The sequence below is a fragment of the Rhinolophus sinicus genome, chromosome 2 (assembly GCF_057876585.1).
Source record: "Rhinolophus sinicus isolate RSI-liver-muscle chromosome 2, RSI-T2T, whole genome shotgun sequence".
In the NCBI taxonomy this organism is placed as follows: Eukaryota; Metazoa; Chordata; class Mammalia; order Chiroptera; family Rhinolophidae; genus Rhinolophus; species Rhinolophus sinicus.
In genome coordinates this window covers 140,971,434-140,996,764 of record NC_142502.1, presented here as the reverse complement: position 1 = coordinate 140,996,764, position 25,331 = coordinate 140,971,434, and the positions used below count along the sequence as shown (strand labels likewise).

Genomic DNA, 25,331 nt, shown 5'->3' with positions numbered 1-25,331 from the left:
TTCCTGATATTATCTGTGAACTGTTGTCTCTAAATTACTATAGGAAAATAAGAAAGGAGGATAATTTGCTGTCTAGGCTACCTACAAAAGCAGTACCCCTATGGCAGAAAGTTAACTGTCCAAATTTCTGGCATGGCACACATTATAGATCTCTGAGCCAAGAGAAGCCAGTAGAAGAAGGACGAAAGCAATTTCTCATCTTCTTTAAAGAGAGATTCTGCTTCATATGGTAAAACCTAGGCATGCTAAGGCAGTTTTCTTCACTTCAGCCTGCACTCTTAAAATTAATGGAAATTTTGTCTACATTCTAGAACCTGGTTCTTTATCAGTTTTCAGCATTATGATTTGTTTTTTTGAGTTTGTTTTTTTTTTGTCTCTTAAGGAAAAGTTATATGTTACTACATTTGGGGCTACTAGCTAGATGCCATTTTTAAAGCAGAATTGTTTTGTTTGTTTGTTTGTTTAGTTTCAGCTGTGTTTTGTTAACAAGGTATAAATTCAGTAAGAATAGTTTCAAACATCTCACGAAAAACTAAGCCATTCTAGAACATTTTAAAAAGCAATCTCCTTATGTACGTCTGTATAAAAATAAATACAAAGAATTAACCATGAGGAATGAAGAACAAAAATAAAAATATCCCTGGTTAATATCCACGTGTACAGAAGATAATTCCGGATGTTATAAATAACTCATATGAGGTAAAGCAAACATGCAATATTTATATATCATTCTATGACGAACAGGCATATTTTATTAATCCAAAAGTTCCTTAGCAGATTAATAATAAAAGTTTGGTATACATTATCAACAAGTCCGACTGCTGGGCCCAAAGAAAACTCAAAATTATTTTAAGGTGAGTTTGCTTCTTTTTCATCTGATTCATCATCCATAACCTAAAACCAAAAAACAAAGAGAATTTAAGAATTAAGAAAAGAATTAGAAATTGTTATTTTCCTGACTTAACAGTACTTGATTACCTGAAATACTCTATAACAATGCATATCAATCCAATAAGAACAAATCTACCAACAGCCCCAAAGCACAAGGTTTGCATCATAACCTGGTATCCTAACAATATAAAAGCAAACCGAATATTAGCAAATTAATTAAAAGCACTGGTCTCTCTTCCTTGTCTCAAAAGAGGCTTCTAATAGCAGAGTCTCAGCTAGATAGAGAAGATTATAATGATTAATTAATTGGTATTTCCTAGCCATAGACTAATGTAATTGACTTTTTTTGTTGTTTTTTCCCAAAGCATTTTATTTACTTAAATATATTCTGGGGAGCTATGCCAAACTGTTATTGCAAAAATATATATTAGAAAAAATGAATCCTTAAAAAAAAATAAACAAAATATCACATTGGCAACTAATTACTTTGGTCTTAGATAAGCATTCATTTGAAACCTTCGAAAAATGTGAAGACTTTCATTTCTGGTAAGTTAATAAAAATACTAATGAATACTTAAAGAAAAAAATGAAAAGATTAATACTCTTTTCATGAGTTAGTATATTACTCAGATAATGAAGAACAACTCCTTTGGTGAGGAAAAGAGTTATATAAACCTAAGAATTTTTTTTCTCTTCACCACACCTACTACAATTAAATGCCAATCCAAGTTTATAATCTCACTGCCAACTCATCACCCCACCCTGGACAAGCGAATAAACATGTTCCTTTGTCAATCCACTAAACTGTCTCCTAATGTAATTTTTTTAAAGCTTACAGAGAGAGGATAATGGCATAAAAATAAGTTTAAAAAACAATCTAGATGAATCTGGATCTGATCTGAGACAATCAATGGAAAAACAATTCTCTTAATTTCTCTTTTGGATTCAGTAAAATGGATATCTACTTCCAAGGATTGGATACTTTATACCCAATCTCAGCGACACCCAATCCAAAGAATTTCATCAATCAACTCCTATTTTAGGCAGAATATTCCTAATTTTGGAATATTTCCAAATATTTAATACAAACTACGTAAGAATATGTATAACACACAGGGCTAAGCGTTACAGAAGAACACAAAGACCTAGCTATGACTATAAGTCTCTCAAGGAACTTACCCATAGATACAAAGCTGAAACACACAGAAAGAGACTTTGGAACAAAGTAGAGCTTAATTCCAAGGAGGACTGATAAGGACTTCAAAGAAGAGATGGCATATATCTTTGGTGTGTGTGTGTGTGTGTGTGTGTGTGTGTGTGTGTACACACACACACATATATATGTATATATGTATATACATATATATGTATGTGTGTGTATATATATGTATGTGTGTGTATATATATGTATGTGTGTATATATATATATATACACACACATACATATATATACACACTAAAAGGACATATTTTTATACTATCCTGAGATGAGTGATTCTCAAAGGAGCTAAGAGATGCCCTCTCTTTAAAGGCACAGAGTTACCTGAAGAATTTTTTCAAATTTCTAATTTCCACACATTCTTTTCCCTTCTTGATACTCTCTCCATAAGGCCATGCTTCCTGATTGAGAATCACTGTGTATTACTGCTGTGAAAATGCTGTGCTATATTCCTTAGGTATCTTGGGGCGGGAAAAATGCTGACATCAGGCTATAGATAAAGCTCTATGACTCTACTTAGTACTCGTTTTAACTGTACAACCAAGTATGATTTCTCAATGAGTTTCTTGCCTGCACATTTAAGAACAAGGAGTGGATAAATGTAAGAACACAAAGTGGGTTAAGTATGATGTAGTGGAGCTGTTCCACTTCTAGATCTCATCCATAAAATTCTATGTTTTGAATCCTCTTTTCCTAATTTTTCTATAACTAGAGCAGCAGTATGCCCTCTGAGTCTCAATTTCCTATGCACAAAATGGAAATGACTCACTTAGCACACTGTATTGTTAGAAGATTAAATGAGGGAATATCTGTAAAAATGCCTGGCACACAGTAGGTATTCATAACACTAAAGTTAATTCTAAACTAAGGAGTCTTCAAGTCTGATAATAATTGTAACACAAAAACCCAGCCCTTGAAGAAAATGTCAGGTCATAAATTTCTTTTCTTCTCAAATGTTTGTTTATATTAAATCTAAATTGTCACATAATATTGGCATACCTGTTCGACGCCTTCTACTTCCGGAATATAAAACTGCAGCATGTTCTGAATTCCATTTTTCAGAGTAATGATTGAACTGGGGCAGCTGGTACAAGAACCTTGGAGTTTCAGTTGTACGATGCCATCTTCAAAGCCCTTATAGATTACATCTCCTCCATCTTCCTGCACAGTTGGGCTGTGGTCACATATATTTGTGATATATTCAAGAGAATAGAAGTTTTTGTCAAAGATTTTCAATACAACTCAAGGCTTAGATTTAATATTGGTAAAATTCACAGTTAGAGCTACTTTTACAATAGAGAAAATAACTGTGGCTAGTCTCATCTGTAATTTTAATTCTGTCAAAATTCATTCACACAAATATTTGCTGTATTTATTGCATTTTAATCTTGCTAATTAATAATCTTTTTTAAGCATTTAAGGTTTCAAATTTCTTAAAAATTATAGTGATTGTCTAAGATATACTCATTCACTTCTTTTGAGTGAACAGAGGGAGACTGACACATACTAGTTTTCTTCTTCAGGTAAACTTTTCATTGAAATATTACATTAATATAGAAAAATACATATCATGTACAATCAATTAAATTAATTTTTACAAAGTGAGCAAACATTTGTCCCAGACCAAGAAACAGAACACTAGCACCCCAGGAGTGCCCCTTGTGCTGGCTTCTAATCACTCCTCCCAACCAACGTAACCATTTTCCTAATTGCTAGCACCATTGCTCAGTTTTGCCTGTTTTTTAACTTTAAAATTTGTAAATATAAATTCCATTTAGAAAACATATAGTATTTACTCTTTTGTATCTGGCTTCTTTTGCTCCTGTGAGATTCACCCACATTGTTGCATGTAGTAGTAATTCACTCAATCTCACTGCAGCATGGTATCCCACTAAGTGAGTATTTGTCCGTTCTACTACTGATAGACATCTATCTGGGTTAATAATTGTCTGGGGCTTTTACAAATGATGCAGCTATGAAGATTCTTGCAAGTCTTTTAGTACACACATATATCACTACTGGGAATATACCTGAGAGTGGAATTGCTGGATCAAGAATATGCGTATGTTCAGATTTAGTAGATAATGCTAAACAGTTTTCCAAAGTTAGAAAAATTTACATCTCCACCAGCAGTACATGAGAGTTCCTGTTACTCCACATCCTCACCAACAACTGGTGTTGTCAATCTTAATGATTTTAACCATTCTAGTGGATTTGCAGTGATAGTTCTTTGTGGTTTTAATTTAAATATTCGTGACTAACAAGGTTGAGCACTTTTTCATGTTTAGTGGCCATATGATTACTGTCTTTTGTGGGTTGCTCCAGTGCTTTTGTGAAGAGGCTGCTCCAGTATCTATTTGATTTTCTGTCTTTTTCTTAACAAAGTATAGGTGTTTTGAAATATATTCTGTCATATATGTATTATAAATATATTCTACTCTGTGCTTTGCTTTTCATTGTAAATGGTGTCTTTTGATGAAAAGAAAGTCAGAATTTCATTGTAGTCCAATCTGTATGTCTTTTCCTTGATTTTTCTTCTGTCCTGTCGAAAAAAATATTTGCCAACCCAAAGGTCATACAGATATTCTCCTAGTTTATATTGCCTTTGTGATTTCTTTGTTGACCCTGGTCTTCCTCTGGTGTGCCCCCATTTCAAGGGTAAGTCCTCTAGAGATCCCAACAGAGACTCTGGATGTTTCTCGAGGCCCCACCTGCCTTAACAGTTCCTTAAGTCCAATTTTTGTCAGCCCCCCTCCGCTCCCCACCGCCCCAGCACCATGAGACTGCTAAAACTCAGTTTAGCTTTCCAACTGCTTTTTGTTTGACTTCTTAGTCTCTTCCCCTACACAGCTAAAACTAAGCAAGTGCCTTGTCAGGAGAACCTGAATGTTAGGCTTACTTTTTCTTAATCTCTCTCTAGGATCTTGGCCCTTGAAGTCAAAGCTTCATTGGTAACCCAGAATTTTAACTTTTGTCTTCCCATCTCAATGAATTTACTGAAAGCTAACATTTCTCTGATTCTTAGCAGTTGCCCCTGACCAGCTTCTCATACTCTAGCCTCACACCAAAACTCAGCAAGTGCCTCAAGGAAAGCTTCCATGTGCTTTCCTTCTCTACAGGATCTTATGTGCTCTGGCAGCTATCTAATGCCTTCACATACAACATTTTTTTTAATTGTATTTTGTCTAGCTTTTCTGGGACTTCTCACGGGAACCATTGGTCTGCTATAAGCAAAAAGTACAAGCCTGCAGTGCTATTATTCTTTATGGGCAATAGCCTAAAAATAGGTCCTCCTCTCCTCACAATCCTCCCAAATACTATGTCTTTTTTTTTTCTAAGAAATTTCGCATTATAGCAGTATCAAACCTAAATGGCGATGGTGAAAGATAAATTCCTTTATTGACTCTGTTTAGATAGATTGTTTTAAAATTTGAAATGAATATAGAGAATGTACAGGCTTTACATTCAGCTGTCATGGTTACCTACGGTGGTTTACATTAACCTATACCTATTTTGGAACTCTACTACAATCTCACAGACTACCAAAAGTACATGCTATAAAGAAAATTGGTTCTGCAGCATATCTGATCTCAAGTGGAAAGACCAGCACATACCGTATTCTAGTGTCTAACAATTCTTTAATCATTGCCACAACTTCATCATCTTCTTCAGATCCTAGAAACAGTTACAAATAAAACATTATCAACAGTAGATATTTCATATCCATGCAAGTACAAGTATTAAAACAGGATGATTTTAACTTAATGCCTCATTAAAAAAATAAAAGCACAGAACATGTAACTTGGTATGGTGATAAAGTAATTTGGGGGAAATGGAAAGATTATTCCTTTGATTCTCTGAAAAAAGATTAAGAAGCACTGATCCACTCAATATTTAGTAATAAAGATGAGTATATGGAAATAGCTTGATCCATAATACTAACAATGGTGAGGTTTGAATTTTTTGACCAATAAATTTGTAATCTTTCCTCGTTCTTAAGGATTGAAAAGAGGCAGAAAAAAAGAGATTGTCTTTTTGGAAACTTTGAGACAAAAAGGCATACTTTTGAAGTTATATCTTCAATTTCTTAGTTTTGTGGTTTTCAAAATGCAAATTATACTAAATATAGACGTGAAGAGCCTTATGGTAATTTCCAAAATGTTCTACAAATCTGAGCAAAAAGATGTTTTTTAATATTGCTTCATTTTTGTTTTTCTTTTACTTTTAAGGTTATACTGATTTTTACCAATGTTTTTTTATGGGCTTAAAAATATTTTTTGAGAAATTTATTTACGTTCAGAACTAAAAATGCAGATAATTCAAGTTACACTATAACAAACACTAGAGTTCTGGCAACAACATAAATAACTATCAGTGTTAAGTTATATTAAGTCTTTTTTAAAAAAAGAAGTAAAATATAATAAAGCTAAAATTCTCTAACATCAGCAAACCTAAGTTCCATTCCCCACCGTCACTTCTATAGGTAACCACCATCACAAGTTCAGTGTATATCCTGCTAGTACATGTTTACATACACAAGTGTACATTTACACAGATGAGATCACACTATATACACTGTTCTACACCTAGTTTTTTTTCTATTTAATATATCTTAAAGGTCGTTCCTTATCAGCATCTACAGATGTGCCTCAATTTTTAAAATAGGTACATACAAATTTTTGTATGGATTTGTCTTCATTTACCTAATTTCTTGATTATTTCAGTTGTTTCTAGTTTGCTATTTCTAACAATCCTGCAGCATACATGCTTGTTAAAGTATGTATCAGTGTACTTTTACAAATATATCTATGAGATAAATTCCTACTGGTGAGACATTTGGGTCAACAGACTTGTGTATTTTTTAATTTGGTAGATGTGGTCAAATGGCTCTCAAAATTTTGTATCAATTTTATGTATATACCCATCAAGAACACAAATAGCTGTTTCATGTACGTATTATTTAAAATCTGCATAAATGGTACATATGTAAGAGTATATAAATAAACATACCCTTCACTTTTCCTTTATCACTTAAAATTTTCTTTTATATCTTTTCACATTGATATCTCCCAAGCTAATTGCTGATATATTTTTAAAATATTTCAATGAATATGCTTCCACACATTGTCTTGTGTACATTTCTAAGACTCATTTATGGTATATATCTAGACGGGGAACTCTATCATCTATAGGCCATTGTGTGTGTGTGTGTGTGTGTGTGTGTGTGTGTGACACACACACAATACCTTTATGACATTGGAGAAAGGACAAACTTCATCAACAACAAATATAACAATCACAGCTAATATTTGAGCTCCATGTGCAGTTCTCTTCTAAGTGTTACACAAAATAACTTATTTAAAACAAGGTACAAAAAGCACAAACCACAGAGGAAAAGATGAATGTATGTGACTACATTAAAAAAACAAACAAAACTGTGCTTGCTTCGGCAACACACAACCACTAAAACTGGAATGATACAGCGATTAGCATGGCCCCAAGCAAAGATGACACACCAATTCATGAAACGTTCCAATTTTAAAAACAAAAAGAAAAACTTCTTAATGACAAAAGGCATCCTAAACATAGTGAAAAAGTAACACATGGTTAGGGAGAAGATATCTGCTATGAAAAAACTAACAAAAAATTAACATTCAAAATACTTTTTAAAAACCTGCTAAAATCAATACAAAAAAAGACATACAATGCAAATTTTTAAAAATGGGCCAAGATCATGAACAGGAAATATACTGATAAGGAAAATAATGACCAGAAAAAATATGAATTCAGTCTCAGTGTTATACTATCAAGGAAATGCAATTGAAACAAAATACCATTCTACACTTAACATATTGGTTAAAAAAAAAAAGTAATAAACACTAAGTGATGATAAAGATATCAGAAAGTCAAAATTTTTATACACTGCTAATTTGCATGTAAATTAGAACAATTTATGATACAGCAATTCTGCTTTTAGGAATACACTCTAAAGAAATTCTCCACATATGCATGAAGAGAGTGTACTAAAGATGCCCACTGCAGCAACATTTGTAATAGAAATTAGTACAAACAATTCACTTAAGCATAAGTAAAGGAACAAATTAATTAACTGTAGTTTACTCATATAATGATTATTCAGCTCTTAAAATAAACAAAACAGAACTGCATTTTTTTCCCAAAATGAATGCATCTTAAAATAAGCTCAGTGAAAAAAAGGAAAGTTAAAAATAACACGTTATTTAAATTTTAAAAACAAAAACTGCTATATATTCCCTAGAGAGACTTGTATTTGTAGTAAACATTTAAAAACCAACAAAGTTTACATATATATCTGGAAGTAGAAAGGGAAGAAGGATGGGGGTTGTAGGGCTTTGGCTGGATCTTTAATATTTTATTTAAAAATAGGTCTAAAGAAATTATAGCCAAAAATTAACATTTGTTAAATCTGAGAGGAGGGCAAATTGGTGAACTTCCTTTTCTGTATGTTTGAAATTTTTTTATAATTGAAAATTTTAGTTTTGTATAACAGATTCAATTTATACACAAGTTTTCAAAAACGATGGGCAAAACTAGTATATATAAAGTTTTGTTTCCTCTGGAATTGGTTCCAGGGCTAAACATAATACCATGATAAAAATCTGTATTTCCATGACGTCTGAAATCAAGACAAATGTGAAGAAAGTAAAACATTTTTTAAAAAAGATAAATATTAATTACCCAACACTTTACCTGTTTCTCCTGAAGATGTTTCCTCAGTGACTAAGGGTAAGCCAGATGCAAAGAAATCCATGATTGTTGCATAAATATCTGGTTTCAGTATATTCCAGTCTAACTCTTCACTTTCCTGTAAATATTTGAAGGAAAATGCTAATTTTCACCCAAGGGCACAGACAAATATAAAACAATACTTTGTATCTTTTAAGAATCTTTTCCTATACATATATCCTGTACTATGCAACAGTACCCATTTCTGAGAATACATGTCAGTTTCAGTTCTTAAAGGATCTGGCTTATAATGACTTTCAGAAGATACAATCTTAGAACATCTCTCATTTATTCATTCATCAAACTTGTATTAAGTGTGCTGTATGCACTATGCCCTGTATAGGGGATAGCAAAATGCTTAAAAGGTCTTTTTTCATGAGGTAAAGAGAGTTAAAATACTGAATGGATTCTCTGTGTTTAAAGATGACAAAGAGATTTCCCATTCTTTTAAATAAAATAGGATATAATTGCTTGATCAAATATATAGGATATCCCACACTATTAACACGTTGCGTACGGCAGGGTTTAAATCCCTTGTGAAGATTCTCGTGATCCGTACGCAACGTGTTAAAAGACCTCAACTTACATATATTAATTACTTAAGAGTATTGAAGAAATCCAATGACACAACTGTAGAACCAAAACATACAATGTGTTTTATCTATGGCTACTGGGCTGGAGGACTTGTAAACTGTCGACAAGACTGATATCCTTAAGAAAGAATCCATAACTATTTCTCCTCTATATCTGGCCAACCAGTTGATTCCACAATTCTTAAATGCTTAAATAGTACCAACATCTAAAAACAACAAGGCAGGATATATTGTTCTAGCTTTCTAAAGGAGAGCTCCTTAGGAGAAAAACACTATTAGATCCAGTCTATTTAGACTCTCAGGAAGCTGTTAGCTAGGGTCAATGCTTGAATGCTATTAAAAATTGAGTCTACATGCAAAAAGAAACTATTTTTGTCATGGATTAAGAACCAATTTAAAAACAGTACACAGAAGGGAAGAAAAATGGGGACTGCTATGGATACAAGAGCAAAACAAGCGAGATGCCTTCGTGATTGGGAATGGAAACTAGCTCTAGGTATCATTTCTTTTAATTTTTATTTTGTTCAATTACAGTTGACACTCAATATGATATTAGTGTTAGGTGTACAGCATAGTGGTTAGACATTTATATCACTTATGAAATGACCCCCCTGATAAGTCTAGTACCCACTTGGCACCATACATAGTTATTACAATTATTACTGACTATATTCCCTATGCTGTACTTTATATCTCTGTGACTATTTTGTAACTACCAATTTGTATTCTTAATCCCTTCATCTTTTTCGCCCAGCACCCCCATTCTAGGTAACATTTTAATAAATTATTTGGAAGATGGATCAGAGGGCTACCTCAAATCTTCAGTAAACAGTGGGCTCTACTGAGTAGGGAAATACTGGTAATAAAAATAAAAAATAAATTCTGAAGTTGTCTGAATGAATAAAAAGGGCAGCATATAAGCTGCAAATACACCTACACGTTTAGAAAACACCGCATAAAGAAGCCTCTGAATTATCAATTACAAATCAGAAAGGGAAACAGGCAATTGCCGAAGATACCAGGTAAATGGGACAGTCCACGATGAGGAAGGTAACTGAAAGAAAACAAATCAAATCTGCTATTCTACCTATTAAATATCAATGTGTGCCCTCACTTGGAATATTATTTATTAGTTATGTCATTTCATAAAGAAAAAATAGTGGAGCTGAAGAATTTTTTTAAAGGGTAACTAAATTATGAAGGGAAAGAAAAATAAAAGATGACTTACCAAAATGAATTTTTAAAAAAAGGAAAAATACCCTGTAAGATATAATCACGTTTTCATCTAAAAATTTTTTTATATAACATAGGCTGTATGTAAAAGAACTAAATAAAAATGTCTTAAATACAAAATTTCCTGTTTATAAAATGAAGACAAAAACTGGTTGTAAGAATTAACTTAGATAATATATGTAAAGCAGTAGTGCCATATCAAATATGTTGGATATATTAAACAAATGCTGGTGCGTTTTTCTCCCTCAAAAAATATCAGAGAAAGAAAATGAAGAATAATAAAGATAGGCCAGATGTCTCTAAAGTGGGAACGACTGGGGATCACTTAACACACCTTTGCTCACCATGATCCTACATTTGGGGGAGATCACTTGAAGCCTGAAAATTCAATTTAGAAAATTTTACGTCATTGTTTCCTTCTACAAAAGTCTGAGTGCATACTATGTACTAGGCATTGTTCTAGGTGAACTTAACAAGATGAACAATGTTTACCTTCATGGCATTTACATTCTAGTACAGAAATGACAGGTATAAAAACAAACAAACAAAATACAATTAAGTGATAAGTGCAATGAAGAAAATAAATAAGGTGAATGACCTCCTAGATGAAGTGCCACTTTTACCAATATGGTCACGAAAGGGCTTTCTGAGAATTTAGGACAAATAATACTTAAACAACAGGGGAAAACATTTTATAATTGGATATTTGTAAGAACAACCATAGCCACTGGGATTGCCACCAAGGAGGCAAATCATAATTCTCCTCCACACATAAATAGCTATAAGAGAATACTGGACTAGATGCAACATGTCACTAACACAGTATGGCCACTTTTATGGTGTACCAAGAACTCAGAGTAATCCTTTCTAATTGCTTAAGAGGAGTTGAATGAATATTTTTTATTTTGATGCAAAACTTGACACGTGATTAAGTTCAGTGCATACATGTCAATTAACAGGACACACAGTTCAAATTTAAATAGTTCATTTCTCATTAATCTAATAGACTTAAAAAGAAACAGCCTCTTCTAACAGGTATCACCTCAGCTGTTGGAATGGGTAGCATATTTAGCTTCGATTTTTGACATTTAGAGGTTAACCAAGCGCTGAGCACTGCACAGTCTACTGCTCTTATCTGTGAAGCTCTGAAGTGTTATTGCAGGATGGTAGAATGGGTCAGATGTCATGTATAAGTGCCCACTTTGAATGGAGATATTTATTCAATCATTCTGTTGGTGATATATATATGTGTGTGTGTATATGTATATATATGTGTGTGTGTGTGTGTATATATATATATGAGTGTGTGTGTGTGTGTGTATATATACACACACACATATATATATGATATGTGTGATATGATATATATATATATACACACACACATATATATGATACGTATATCAACAGGTAATATATATACATACATATATATACACACACATATATATGTATATATATTACCTGTTGATATACATATCATTCTGTTGTTGAGATATATAGACACATATATATATGTATATAAACATATACATACGTATGTATATATGGTGTGTGTGATTATTTATTTGCTTCTCTTTTTACTCTATTAATTTAAACTAAGAATTAGTAAAAATAATAACTTGGAAGCCTAAATTCTAGTCCTGCCAAGGTTGAGTCTTGGCTATGCTGTAGGCTGGGTATATAATCTTGGACACTACATTTAACCCCCTGAAGCTTAAGTTTATCTCTTTTGAAAAATGAGGGATATGGACTATAGCAAATTTCAAAGTGAAAATTCTACTAAATAATTAAGAAATGTGAGAAGTAAACTTAACTTGAGATTTTTAAAATAATGGTATGCATAAAATACATTAAGAATGGAACTCTGGAGAGGAGCATTTGACTTCAAAAACCTCAAAGTGCTTCACATCTTATATCATCTTATATTTACTTTTGTGACAGTGATGAAATCTGGTCCAAAGAAGACACTTTTCACTCCTTCAATCCTAAATAACTGCCTGTGGGGGAAAAGAGAGATAATAAATTGTTTTATTATGAAAAGTTTACAGATAAGCAAAGCAGAGAGAAAAATACAAGAACCTCCATGCACCTATCATCAGCTTCAACAACTGTCGACTCATGGACAATCCTGTTTTATCCTCTTATCCTACAATCAAACAATCCCATTCTTCGATATTTACCCAAGAGAAATGAAAACATATGTTCCACAAACACCTGCACATGAATCTTTATAGCAGCTTTATCTATTATAGCCAAAAAAAATCTGGAAATGTCCATTAACCAGGCAATGACTAAACAGCCTGTGAATATCCATATAACATAGTACTACTCAGTGATAAAGAGGAATGAACTACGGATACAAACAAGGATAGCTCTCAGAAGCATTCCGCTAAATGAAAGAAGCCAAACACAAGACTCTATGGTTCCATTTATAGAAACTCTAGAAAAGGAAAAACAGTAGTGGCATAAAGAAAATCAATAGTTACCAGGGTAATAGATGTGTTAACTAACCTTACTGTTGTAATCATATATACATATATATTCAAATATATACACATAGCAAGTCATCACATTGTACACAATATTTTACACAATACATAATTACACAATGTTTTATGTCAATTATATCTCAACAAAGGTGGAAAAACATTTTTTAAATAAAAATAAAAGTCATCGCTATTAAAAAAGTTACCAGAATGTGATGGCGAAGCAAGAGGACTGGATGCAAAGGGAAATGAAGGATCTTTTGCAGCAATAAAAAAGTTCTATATTTTTATTTTGGTGGTGGGTACACAACTGTATGTTTTATCAAAACTCACTAAACTATACACTTAAAATTTGGTGAATTTTATTGTATGTAAATTATACCTCAGTAAAGCTAATTTTTAGAAACCTGTGAGAGAAGGGGCACATTATAATTTGAAAAACCCTGTAAGACATTTTGAAGTGCACCTTTTTCCCCCAATCACTGATGTATATACTATACCTAATATATACACTCTAGAGCAGTTTCTTTTTTTAAACCTGAGGAATAAAAGCTGACGTACTCCAAAAAATGTTACAGTTTTCCTTTACTTAGTCTACCATTGCAGGAGAACTATCGGAATTACTGTTTTGATATTATTTAGGAATTTGTCTGAAACAATGTAATGGGTCATTTACACAACCCTTCAATATTAAATATACAAGTAGTCACAAGGTTCTAGGTTGGAACTTATGACCCAATAAACCCAAGCACAGACCTTTAATTAGGTCCCTTGATTGTCTCTGTACATCTGCACTGTTAGAAGAGCCTTTATTTCCAAGTTAAAGGAACATGTGAAGGGGACTGCTTTTGATCTATGGGCCATGTCATGGGCACTTGCTTTAGGTAAGAGTTCATAGTTTCTGGCCCTAAAAGAAAGAAAAAGCTGAAACAGGAGTTTCAAACATTATTATACATGCTTTGCCATTTAGGTTACTTTCCTTGGGACAACTTCACCTTGACAACGTCAAAAATAAAATATGATATCCAGAATTGAACACAATATCCCAAGTATAGTCTGACTTGTTAAAAGTACAAAGACTTTTGACCTGGACACTATGACTCTGTTAAAGTTTGATTGACTTTTTTGAGCACTACATCATATCCAAATGGATAAACAAAAAGGTCAGATCCTTCTACTCCATGATTGTGCTCCTCATTTAAAAAATTTAAATATGAGGCTTAATATTTGTTCCTGTTACATTTTATCTTATTTGTTTTAACCTACCATTCCAGACTAATGAAACTTCTTGAATTTCTCTGAATTTTGCCATCCAATACGTAAGCAATTCCTCCCATCTGAAAAACTAATAATTATATCTTTATTGTTGCTGATTAAAAAAAAGTATTGAATAAACGTGCCAACTACAGAGATACACAGCCCTTTTACATGTCACTAGAGACAGATTTACACTCTGCTTATATTTATTTGTCTTTTCCATAAGGACAGGAAGAAACAAGTCAAATGCCTCCCTAAAGTAAGATATACTACCGTCTACTCATTCATTCAATCAGTTACTCATTCATTCAACAAATATTTGAACACTTGCTGAGCACCAGACACTGCTAAGCACTAGAGATGAGCAACACAGACTGGTCTCTGTCCTCATGAAGCTTACATTCCAGCTTACAGCAAAAAAAGTCTCTGCTACAACAAAAACATTTTGCTTAACTGAAGATAACATAAATTCTGTGAATCCACAAAATGGGCCACTTTCAAAAGATTAATTTGAAAAAGGGCTTTTGCCAACTGATTATCTGTCAGAAATACTCTCCAACTAATCTGTAACTGAATTGATCAGGGCCATTTTACTTTTACATTTTTTAAAATACAAAATATGTGAACTCATACTTGACGTAAACATTTCAAACTATAAAGTGAAAATGCCTGTTTGAACGTCCCTCCCAAATCTACTGTTATCAGCTTGGTGTGCATTCTTCCAGACCTTTTTTGTCGGTGCATTTTTGTTTTGTTTTGTTTTTTTGTACTTATACACATAATAATCATATTGTACTCACTGTTCTGAAACTCGCTTTCTTCACTTAACAGTATGTCTCAGAGGTCACTCTATGACAGTAAATATGGGTCCTCCTCATTCTTTTTAGTATCTGCACACTATGGATGAACCAAGTTTATCTAACTCTTCCTATTGATGGATATTTAGGTTGTTTCTAACTTGTTACCATTACCAACAAGGTGATAATGAACCTCCTTGCACAAAACTTGTGTATATATGTGTTCTGTACAGTAGGGTTTTTTTTCCAATAAGTTGTGAAATTGATACACAATGATCAGAATTTTATCTAATAAAATAAAACAGAACAGAATAAAAGAACAAGAAAGGAAATATAAGAATGCATTACACATTGTAAGAGTGAATAATGTCCCATCAAACACTTGTCTCATACACATATGTATGTGTGTATATATACATATATATCAGTGTGTGTATATATACACATATGTATGTATATCTGTGCATGTGTGTGTGTGTGTGGTGTCTACTGGGTTGTAATATAAGACATTTCTTACTCTGGCTTGTATCAAAAAGTGTCAAAAACAAATGCTCTAAGGTATATTCTGAGAAGTAGCATGTTTAGATCAAGGAAATGTACATTTTTATTAATTAGATATTTTTAAAAACCATTCCTGAGATAAGCATATTTCTGGCTCCCCTAATGAAACATAAAAAGGCTGGATATAAAGAAATAGTTATCCAAGCTTTATTTTCCAACTATGCTTGGCAATTAGTATCAGGCTTAGGTTACCAAAAATTTCAATTGATAGTGACTGATTCTAATATTTCTTATTACAAATAATTTCTTCAGCTCTCAGTTAAAAAGAGTTTCATTCTAATAATTTTATTGTCTGTGCTTTATATTGATATATATTTAACATGTCTCTATCTAGTGAATTTGAAAACTGTCTCCACTAAGCAGTTTTTAAAAAAATCATTCCATATCTCATAATTATTATCATTTACAGTTTTAAGTGGAATATTTTGCAATGACTCCATTTTGAAACATCTAGAAATTCAGCTATCCTTAAAAAGAAAATGAGCAAGTTTTCATTGCTTATTAAAAACAGTTTTAAAGATTTAGAATGGAAATTTACTATATTATCATTTTGATGGATTATTTTTAAGTAAAAATACAAATTTTTATTTAGTCAGGTTACAGATCTCTCAAATACATCACTTTTCAGGACAAGGGTTTCCTACTATCAACTCTCAGTTTTCTTTATCTCTTACCCCAAAATAAAATAAAAGAACGTATTCTTTATACTGAAAAAATGTAATGCACATAAAAATGCAATAGTGAAATAAAGGTGCCTTAACTCCAAAGTCAGTTATTTGTGTGTGTCTTGGTGAAAGCAAATGAAGAACAATAATATACCTAGCCAGAGGGGAGCGAAATGCTGTAGCTGGTGTGGGAAAATCCATGGTCCTTGTCTCAAGAACTGGTCTTCCTGGAATAAACTTTAGACTGTTGGGATTTGGGGTATCTTGTGTTTGAATAAACATGTATCTCACTAAAAGAGAAAAAAGGAGAAAGAATGTTATTCTAGAAAAAAAATAGTATTTAATAATTTATGAACTATAAAGGGCTCACTTTCAGAGAACCAAAATAAGAAAAATTAGAAAAGAGAAAATAAGGATTTATTACCCAAGCTCACATGGTAAGAATTTTTAAAGACAAGAAAGAAATTTATCAATATATTTAGGATAACTATATTGAATCTTACATTAATTTTGATTAGATAGTTTTGTTACTCAACGGATTCTAGGAATATCTTACACTTAAGTAGGAAGACACGTAATTTAGGAGTCTTATATATGTATTCTATTTGGTGACTTAGTACCAACGGCTACCATAATCATAAATCATCATCACTGTGATATTATCACAGTAAAATGTTACATTTTTCTTCTTTCCAAAGTGCTAACATTCTTTTAAAGACAAATAAATTTATAATAATAACAACAAATATTTATGTGTGCTTACTATTTTACACGCGAGGGACAGGATCAAGTGCTTTAAATGTATTTAAACTTTTAACAACCTTCTGAAGAAGGTACTATTATTCTCATTCTACAAATGAAGAAACTGAGGCTTAGAGATAACTAACTTAAGTTACATAGAGTTAAGTAACTTGCCCAGTGGTATAGAGTTAGTGACATTACATATTATCACGTAAGGGGGAATTGATGTGACTTACTTTCTGGAATATTTTAAAATTATCTTTACAGTTTCTTTTCTTATCTCTTTCTCCTAAGGCCATGATTAGATTGAGAATGGATTCATTAAAGCAGTGAAGAAAGAACAGAATCTTAAATTTTGTACCTTGCTGTTATGACAATAGTTTATAGAACAAAAGGATAGTACTGGGTTTTACTAGCTTTAAAACTATTAAACAGGCTTTTATTATTTATTATGAAAATAAAACTTCTGATTAAAAAAACACCAATTCTGATCTTAGAGCGGTATACTGAAGTAGGTTAATTTATTGGGTGTTTAACATGTGCTGGGCATGGTGCTAAGCACTCCACGTGAATTATATCATCTAATCCTTACATCTTGCCAAGGAGGCACTGTTTTTATCCTATTTTATAAATGAGGAAACTAAAGCTCAAATTCACTCAGCTAGTTAAGTGACAGTGAGGCAGGACATGTAGTCTAGGAGATTTGACAACCCCCTCCAGAGTACAAGGGGAGGTATTTCACTGGTTACACCAGTAAGGAATTTAAAGTGTCCAATATCTGTAACTGGAGAAAACAAGAACCAGTTTCTTCCAGCTAGGATGATCCCCATGACCAGGACCTGACCTTTAGCTAATCATAATGTCATTATAATCTCATTTGCATTGCAACCCCCACATGCATCTGCCACGATGCCAGTTCTGGAGAAACCAAATAAGGAAGAAAAAGCAGGAAACAGAGGGTCCCCCGCAGGGGAGGAGATGAATGAACCACGTCAATGGGGACGTCACCAATTCCTGCCACAGGAAGGATAGAAACTCCCGATCATGACTTCTTCAGTATGACTCATTCTCAGAGTTGGCCCACATTTTCCTCTTAAGTGTGTACTTTCATTTTTTTTTTTTCTTCTTGGGGAATATTGGGGAACAGTGCATTTTTCCAGCACCCATCAGTTCCAAGTCATTGTTTTCAATCTAGTTGCGGAGGGCACAGCCTATTGGCTCATGTGGGAATCGAACCAGTGACCTTGGTATTATGAGCACTGTGCTCTAACCAACTGATGCAACCAGCTGCCATGTACTTTCATTTTCAATAAATCACTTTCGCTTTCCTACATCTCTTTCGCTTTGGATTCTTTCTTGTGCCGACAGAATAACCCAGTCACCGCAGCTCCAGGTTGAGTCCTCTTCTGTACATCCCGTGAGCCTCTGGTGACGACACAACCAGAATTCAAGCCCCGCCAATTTTCTAGCACTGACTTGCTTAACCACTGTGCATAATGCCACTCCACACTTATTACTGCCAAGCATAACAGGAAAATATAGTTAAAATCACTCTTCCTATCTTATAATGATCCTCATACCATGTATCTTAGGGAAGACAGTAAAGTATCAAAAAGCAACAGTTTTATTTTAAATTAGAGATTAAATCTGGCAAAACAAATGGTTGTTATGGAAGTGCTTTTCTAACCATTAAAAGAGAAAATACTAATTTGACAACTGAGAATTGTTTTTGCACCTTGTCGTGCAGTTCCAGCTAACTGTGGTTGAGTGATTTCCTTGGTAAAGTAGAAATTGAAACTAAACTCCCACGCATTTTCCTTAAATCACTGTCCTATAAAGGTATGGGTGACCAGGTAAATCCTGAAAAAGAGAAAAATTTCAAATGATAACCTCAATGTCCAAGTACTTGGTTTAAAATATTTATATCTGTAACCAATAAATGCCTCTGGGAATCTGTGTTACAAGGGAATAATTTTTCAGATGGAACATTAAAGAAAGAACTGTCACCACTTTCTGTAAATATAAACAAGATTCTTTTAACCCTGGTTCTGACTAATCATTTCCTGTAAACTTTCTTAATAGTTTATGGGTAACCAAAATCTCTGCACACATTAGGCACATTACCAATATTTGAAGAATTAAATCTGACTTTTTTCCAATCAATCCATTTGTGTAAAACTATACATGCAAGAAAAAAAAATTAGAAATATTTGAAGGTAAGAACTATAAGTATAAAATTTTTTTAAGAGAGCATAATCTATATACACTGTCTGAAGTACAATATATGGTATCACTACATAAACTTTCTCTTGACATGAACAAAGCTATTGCAAAAGGATAATCTGACCAGGTGTTAACAAAATCATTACATTTATAGTCTAAATTGGATTTAATTTGGTATTTCAAAAATGACTCCTGGGTCCATCATCCAGAAAGATGCCCTTGAAAGTATCATAAGGGTGATACGAGAATAGAAAGACTGATCTAAAATAATTTTTCCTATTATGCTTGGTGTTCATATATAAATAGGTAGGCATAAGTTCCCCCAAACAATACATTAGTACTGCTTAAGGTCAGTACCAGAGACTAAAATCAGCAGCTCTCCAAGTTGAAAAGCCTAGATGACCACAATTCCAGTCCTACAAAAATTTAAAGTCCAATTAAAGTAGCTTACCATGCTGAGTTACTCAATATTCATACCTAAATTATTCTGTTATTCAAGAAGACAGGCCAGGCACTCCTGTTCTTGCCCTAGTACACAGGGGAGGTAAATCTACCCTAATCCTACTCGTGCCATTAGCCAGAGTCAGCCACCTTCCAAAGTACCGCCACAGGAGGTATTCAAGGTAGTGATGGAAATGGACATGAGCCAAGAGCTGAATCATTAAGCAGAAGGTAGGCACGAACGACAGGAGCGGGTAGGCAATCATGTAACCCCAGGGACCACCGAGGTCCAACCGTGGGGGAATAATTTTGTGGTTACAACATCCTGAAAAGAGGGAAGTAAAATCCATCTAGAATTATCTGGTTTTTGACGCCTGCGCAGAACGTTAAAGCTTATCCTTGGTTTAACCTTGGCCTCATTATATAATAGTTACAATAAATTAGCATTGCGGTTTTAACCCTGACCCCTCCCAGTGTGTTTTTCTGTATGCATTATGGGTAAGGGCATGTGCTGAAAGGAATGGGTTATATAACCTACACATGTCAATCAAATGACCCAAGTCTATACATCACACGCAGAGCTGGCCTAGGGCCAACAATATAAAGCTCAAGCCCCAAACCCTGCTGGGCCACTGTCTCTCTTGACTTGGCCCATTCTTCCCATAGAAGGTATCCTAATGAACTTTCCTTTCTTTATACCTTCATGTTTGCTGATTCGTAATTCTTTACTGCAACGGCAACAGGACCAAGCAGTTACTCCGATAACAAATCCAATCTCTTACAGCTCTATAAGCACACATAAATAGGTATTTACACACAGACATATACACCCTCTTCCCAAGGTTTCCTAACCACATTACATAATAGTGGTCATATTTCAGTACTTTTCAAATCCTATCTTCATACCTATTGCCAATATTAAAGAAAATAAAAGCATGCAACATCAACAAGATTGTCAAAAAAAACAGTGATTCTGACAAAAAAGATAGAATTACATTCAAAATACTATGTTGTACAGTCTGGATGAAGGCTAGAAATTTATTGATTTTAGAGGTATTCTTATCAAAATGAGGGCAATAGCTTAAAACACATGATTCTCTGAAACACAAACTCATTTGTCATTTCTTTTTACCATGTTTTCACTTCAGAAATCATTTATTGAGCAACTCTTATGTTCCAGAGGATGTGTTGTACAACATCCTGAGATTTCATAGATCTATTATTAGACACTGTACTCAGGAGTCTTGAAATTTAATGCCAATGATATGTGTAAGCAAATAATGACAGTCAAGTGTGATGTTATGATAGAAAAAAATGCTGTGTTCTTTTCATAGGCATCTGAATAGAAAACTGAGAAATCTCTTCTTTTATGACCCACAAAATTTCATTCAAGCACAGTTTTATTAGCTTCTGAAACACTTTCTCTGAGAGGTAAAATTTTACCTGTGTTACATAAGGTTGCAGGTAGTGGGAAAAGTGGTCTTTGTACAAACTGATGCAGGGGCTGCTTCTTAACAGTGTATGGATTCATCATATGACAAAATCTGCATATGAAAACAAATAAAATGACATTTTAAGAGAGAATCTTTTAAGCTCAGTTTCTACTTCTCATACATAAAAAAACCATAATGAAAATAATAACAAAGCTCAATTTTCATTTTCCATCCATAACATTATTTCCACTTCCTTAGGCAAGCAATATCTACAAACCATTTTAAAAAGTTCAAGGGAAAATTTATAACCTTGATAACTGAGTGTACAGAGGATAGTGCAATATCTAGTGTAAAAAACAGAAATGCATATATCTGCAATAGTGATTTATAATCTGGAGGCCCACATTCTTAGCTATGCATGAAGGAGGCAAAAAACTACAAACTGTTTTTCCCCTCTTTTGAAAGTTTTAAAAACTAGGTAAAGAGTCACATGGTTTCAAATTTAAAGGGTGAAAATAAAATACTGTTTCTACCACCATGTTTCCCTGGAAAGAGATAACCTATGCTATCTGGATTGAAAGGTATTTCAATACTTCAAAAAATGTAGTAGAAAGTGTACTATTTTCCTACAAACTGCTAAAGAAGCCAATAATCTATATATGCTTTTTGATTGGAAACATATTAGTATTGTAACTTTGGTTATTTCTCTCTGATAGAGGAAGTACTGATTAGCTCTTTTTTCATGCCTTTTACATTAAAAACAAAGGGAAAGGAAAAAAAAAACAAGTATTACTGGAAAAGGAAATAAGACTTCTGTAGTGAAAATGTTTAGAAATCTGATGCAAGTTCCTTCAAAATCCAGTTTACTTTAAAATACTAGTTATCCATTACAATTTTCATTTCACAGGAGTCACTGAGGAATTTTAAGCATACATACGATTGCCTTTATTTTTTTAACATTGCTGATTCTTTTCATCTACAAACGCATTAAGGGGATTATCTTCATTTCTATGTCTCTAGCAGGTAGCACAACAGTCTCAGTTCCCCATTTCTAAAATGAAGTTAGTATTCATAGCTACCTCATAAAGACTGGGGCAAAGATGGATCCAGATAATCCATGTAAAGCACTTAAATCAATGCTAGGCCATGTAGTGTTCAATATACATTAACTACCACTGTTACGTGATTGGTGCCCAATAATTATTTATTGAATGAAGTTCAAGGTTTGGGGTGAAACATTTTTATCTAGAGCCCACTGCCTAAATCCTGAACACCTTGGAATATGGATAGACACTGGAAAATCAGTATTCTTGTCCCTTAAGCCCAGGGAAAAGGCAGCAAAATGGATAAATATTCTGAACAGAGATGGGTTTCAAGTAATAAAATAGTTAAGGCAAGTTAAATTATTCCAGGAAGACATTATTCAAACATAAGAAAGGCAGACAGGAGATGACTACTAAATAATCGTTATACAAACTTAAGAAATGCATTTAAACGTCCAGAGCATCATTAGCATTAAAACTCCTACAATGAAATCAAACCCTGTTAAGTCCTTTCCTCTTTTTGTTCCAGAAGCAAAATTGGGGTACAATACCTAACCAATATTGACAGATATCAAAGGCAGGGCGCATGGAAGGGGGAAAATCAAGGGAAAGCAGTAGGTTTAAGTGGTGGGGAGGAAACCTAGGGGTCTGGATTCTCATCCGAGTTCCATCATTTAGATGCTGTGTGACCTCAGTCAAGTCACGTCCCCTTTCTGGGCCTCACTGAGAAAAATGAAAAACATGAGACGAGGTCTTCTTCATTCGACATGGCATTCTGATTTTGTGTTTAAAAGGCAGAGAAAATGCACGTGGTCTAAAGGCTGGAGGGGACCACACGATTTAAAAACAGCTCTTCCGCTGGATCTCTACAGCCAGTGTCTGCGAGCCTCCCCACCGCAGGAACCCAGGCACAGGGCCTCCCAGCCAGGGGCGAGGCAGGACACAGTCCGCCCGAACTGGGGGCGAGGAGATGCCTCAGTGATAGACGCGCACCTCAGGGCTCAACCCCCAACTGCGGCGACCCGGGCGGGGCCAAAGGCTCAGTCAGACGCACTTCTCCCCACAGCGTTTGGGGGAGTGGGCGGGGCGGCTACCACGCTGAGGGCTAAGCCTAGCGACACCCCTACACGGAGCTCAGAGCCCGTCACCTACCGCCTGCGCAACTCTGCGGCAGCAGCCACAGCTCCCCGGCCCAGCCTGGCCGCAGCCGCCATCTTAGCCTGAGCCCTGATGCGTGGGACCGGTCTGTTCCTTCGCCGAGACGCGGAAGCCCCGCGCAAGCGCAGCAGCGGGCACAGACCGACCGGAGGAGTTGGACAAGGACCGCGGAGAGCGCCCTCTACCGGTCATAGGCGGCGCCGCTGAGGATGTGTTGGGCAGCCTTGCGCCCTGCTGTTTGCAGCCATTGCTTAACTACTGCGTCAGCCTGGACAAGGTGGGGAAAAAAGAATTCCCTCGGTAAGGCGTAAGGCACGCAGGACTGTGCACGCATGCGCGGAGCCGTTACATTGCTTTTCCTACTTGTTGGGTGCTGCTTTTGCACCGACAGATCCTGTGGTTGGAATGCTGTTCCCCATCTCTAAACCTGCTCCATTGCCATTTTGTAGGATCCAGCTCTCCTCCAGGCTCAGCTCAATGACTGCCTCAAAAGACTCCCCGGAGCATCCCCTCTGAAGGTTCTTGCCTTCCGCCAGCGAGCTGCTTTCCCTTCAATCAATTACCGGGTTGATGTGGACCTCTTTGTCTTACCCTCCCATTAGGCTGGGTTTGTGGACTTGGTCATCTTGGACCAACACACACACAGGACTCACCTAGTGCAGGGCTGCCCTTTGCTACATAAATACGAGTATTGACTGGTTTCCAAAGTATAAAGCCCATTAAGTATTCTTCCAGGACCTCACGGGTATTTGGCTTTCTCTAGGACAGCGGTTCTCAAAGTGTGGACTGGGTGCAGTAACAGCATGAAAACATGTTGGAGATGCAGTTATCAGGCCCCACCTTAGACTACTGAATCACAGTCTCTGAAGGTGTGGTCTAATAATTGTTTTAAGAAGGTCTGCAGGCTAAAGTTTGAGAACCACTGCTCTAGAGGATACACAGAGTACTGGTTTCTGGAAGAGTAACAACACACCTGTTGTTGGACAGGTTGAGGCCACACCCAAGACAAACCTGGTGGTTTCTATGGCCGGTGAAGCATCAAAGAGGGTGGGTGGATGGGGCTTCAGACTTGCAGCTGGCCTGAGCCTGGACACTGTGAGCTGGCTCTGCTTCCTCTCAGTGCAGTTTGCATTCTCAAGGCTGCAGTTTGGCTTCCAACCACTGTCTTTCTTCCATGACCCATTTTACCTCAATGCCATCCAAGGTTTGTCCTCTTGCTCTCTTCTAGACCCTGAATAAATGTGGTTCTTCTACCCAATAACAGGCCCCAGCCAGGGAACGATCTGTCTTCAACTTCTCCCTCTTACGGGTTCCTTCCCATGAGAAAAATCCTTCTTTGCTCCAAATCTCCTTCAAACCACCATTCTCTTTTCTTCCAAGTCAAATGGCATAAAAGAGTTGTCTTTGAACTCTAGAGAGTAATTTTAGAGACTGGATTAGTTTCCTATTGCTGCTATAACAAATTATTGCAAATTTAGTGGCTTAAAACAACAAATTTATTCTCTTACAGTCTGGGTATCAGAAGTTTAAAATCATTTTCACTCGGTTAAAGTCAAGGTGTCAGCAGGCTTTTTTCCTTCTAGAGGCTCTGAAGGAAGAATCTGTTTCCTTTTTTTTTTCACATTCTAGTGGCTGCCTGTATTCCTTGGCTTCCTCCATTTCAAAGTATCTCTTCAATCTTTGCTTCTGTCATCACATTGCCTTTTTCTCTGACTTCTGCATCTCTCTTAAAGGATGCTGTGATTATGTTAGGACCTCCTGGATAATCCAGGATAATCTCCCCGTGGCAAGATCCTTAATTTAATCACGCCTGCTAAATCCC

The 25,331-nt window shown here is 35.0% G+C and overlaps 1 protein-coding gene and 1 non-coding gene across 4 annotated transcripts; one reads left to right on the top strand and one right to left on the bottom strand.

The window, feature by feature from the left end:
* Window positions 1-700: 700 nt before the first annotated feature.
* Window positions 701-23,661, bottom strand: NFU1 (NFU1 iron-sulfur cluster scaffold). Of its 3 annotated transcripts, XM_019718421.3 has the most exons (8): window positions 23,504-23,661; window positions 21,319-21,419; window positions 16,625-16,760; window positions 12,635-12,701; window positions 8,840-8,954; window positions 5,725-5,785; window positions 3,110-3,284; window positions 701-894 (listed from the first exon to the last, which is right to left on the bottom strand). In XM_019718421.3, the coding sequence occupies exons 1-8, from the start codon at window positions 23,563-23,565 to the stop codon at window positions 850-852; spliced, it is 762 nt and encodes a 253-aa protein (XP_019573980.3). In that variant the 5' UTR covers window positions 23,566-23,661; the 3' UTR covers window positions 701-849. The 3 variants fall into 3 exon arrangements, with proteins under 3 accessions (XP_019573980.3, XP_074188200.1, XP_074188201.1); XM_074332099.2 differs by lacking the exons at window positions 21,319-21,419; window positions 23,504-23,661 and adding an exon at window positions 18,947-19,055; XM_074332100.1 differs by lacking the exons at window positions 16,625-16,760; window positions 23,504-23,661.
* On the top strand, window positions 7,548-7,652 carry LOC141571955 (U6 spliceosomal RNA). Its single transcript, XR_012496991.2, has one exon. It is a non-coding gene; the product is annotated as a U6 spliceosomal RNA (small nuclear RNA).
* Window positions 23,662-25,331: the final 1,670 nt, after the last annotated feature.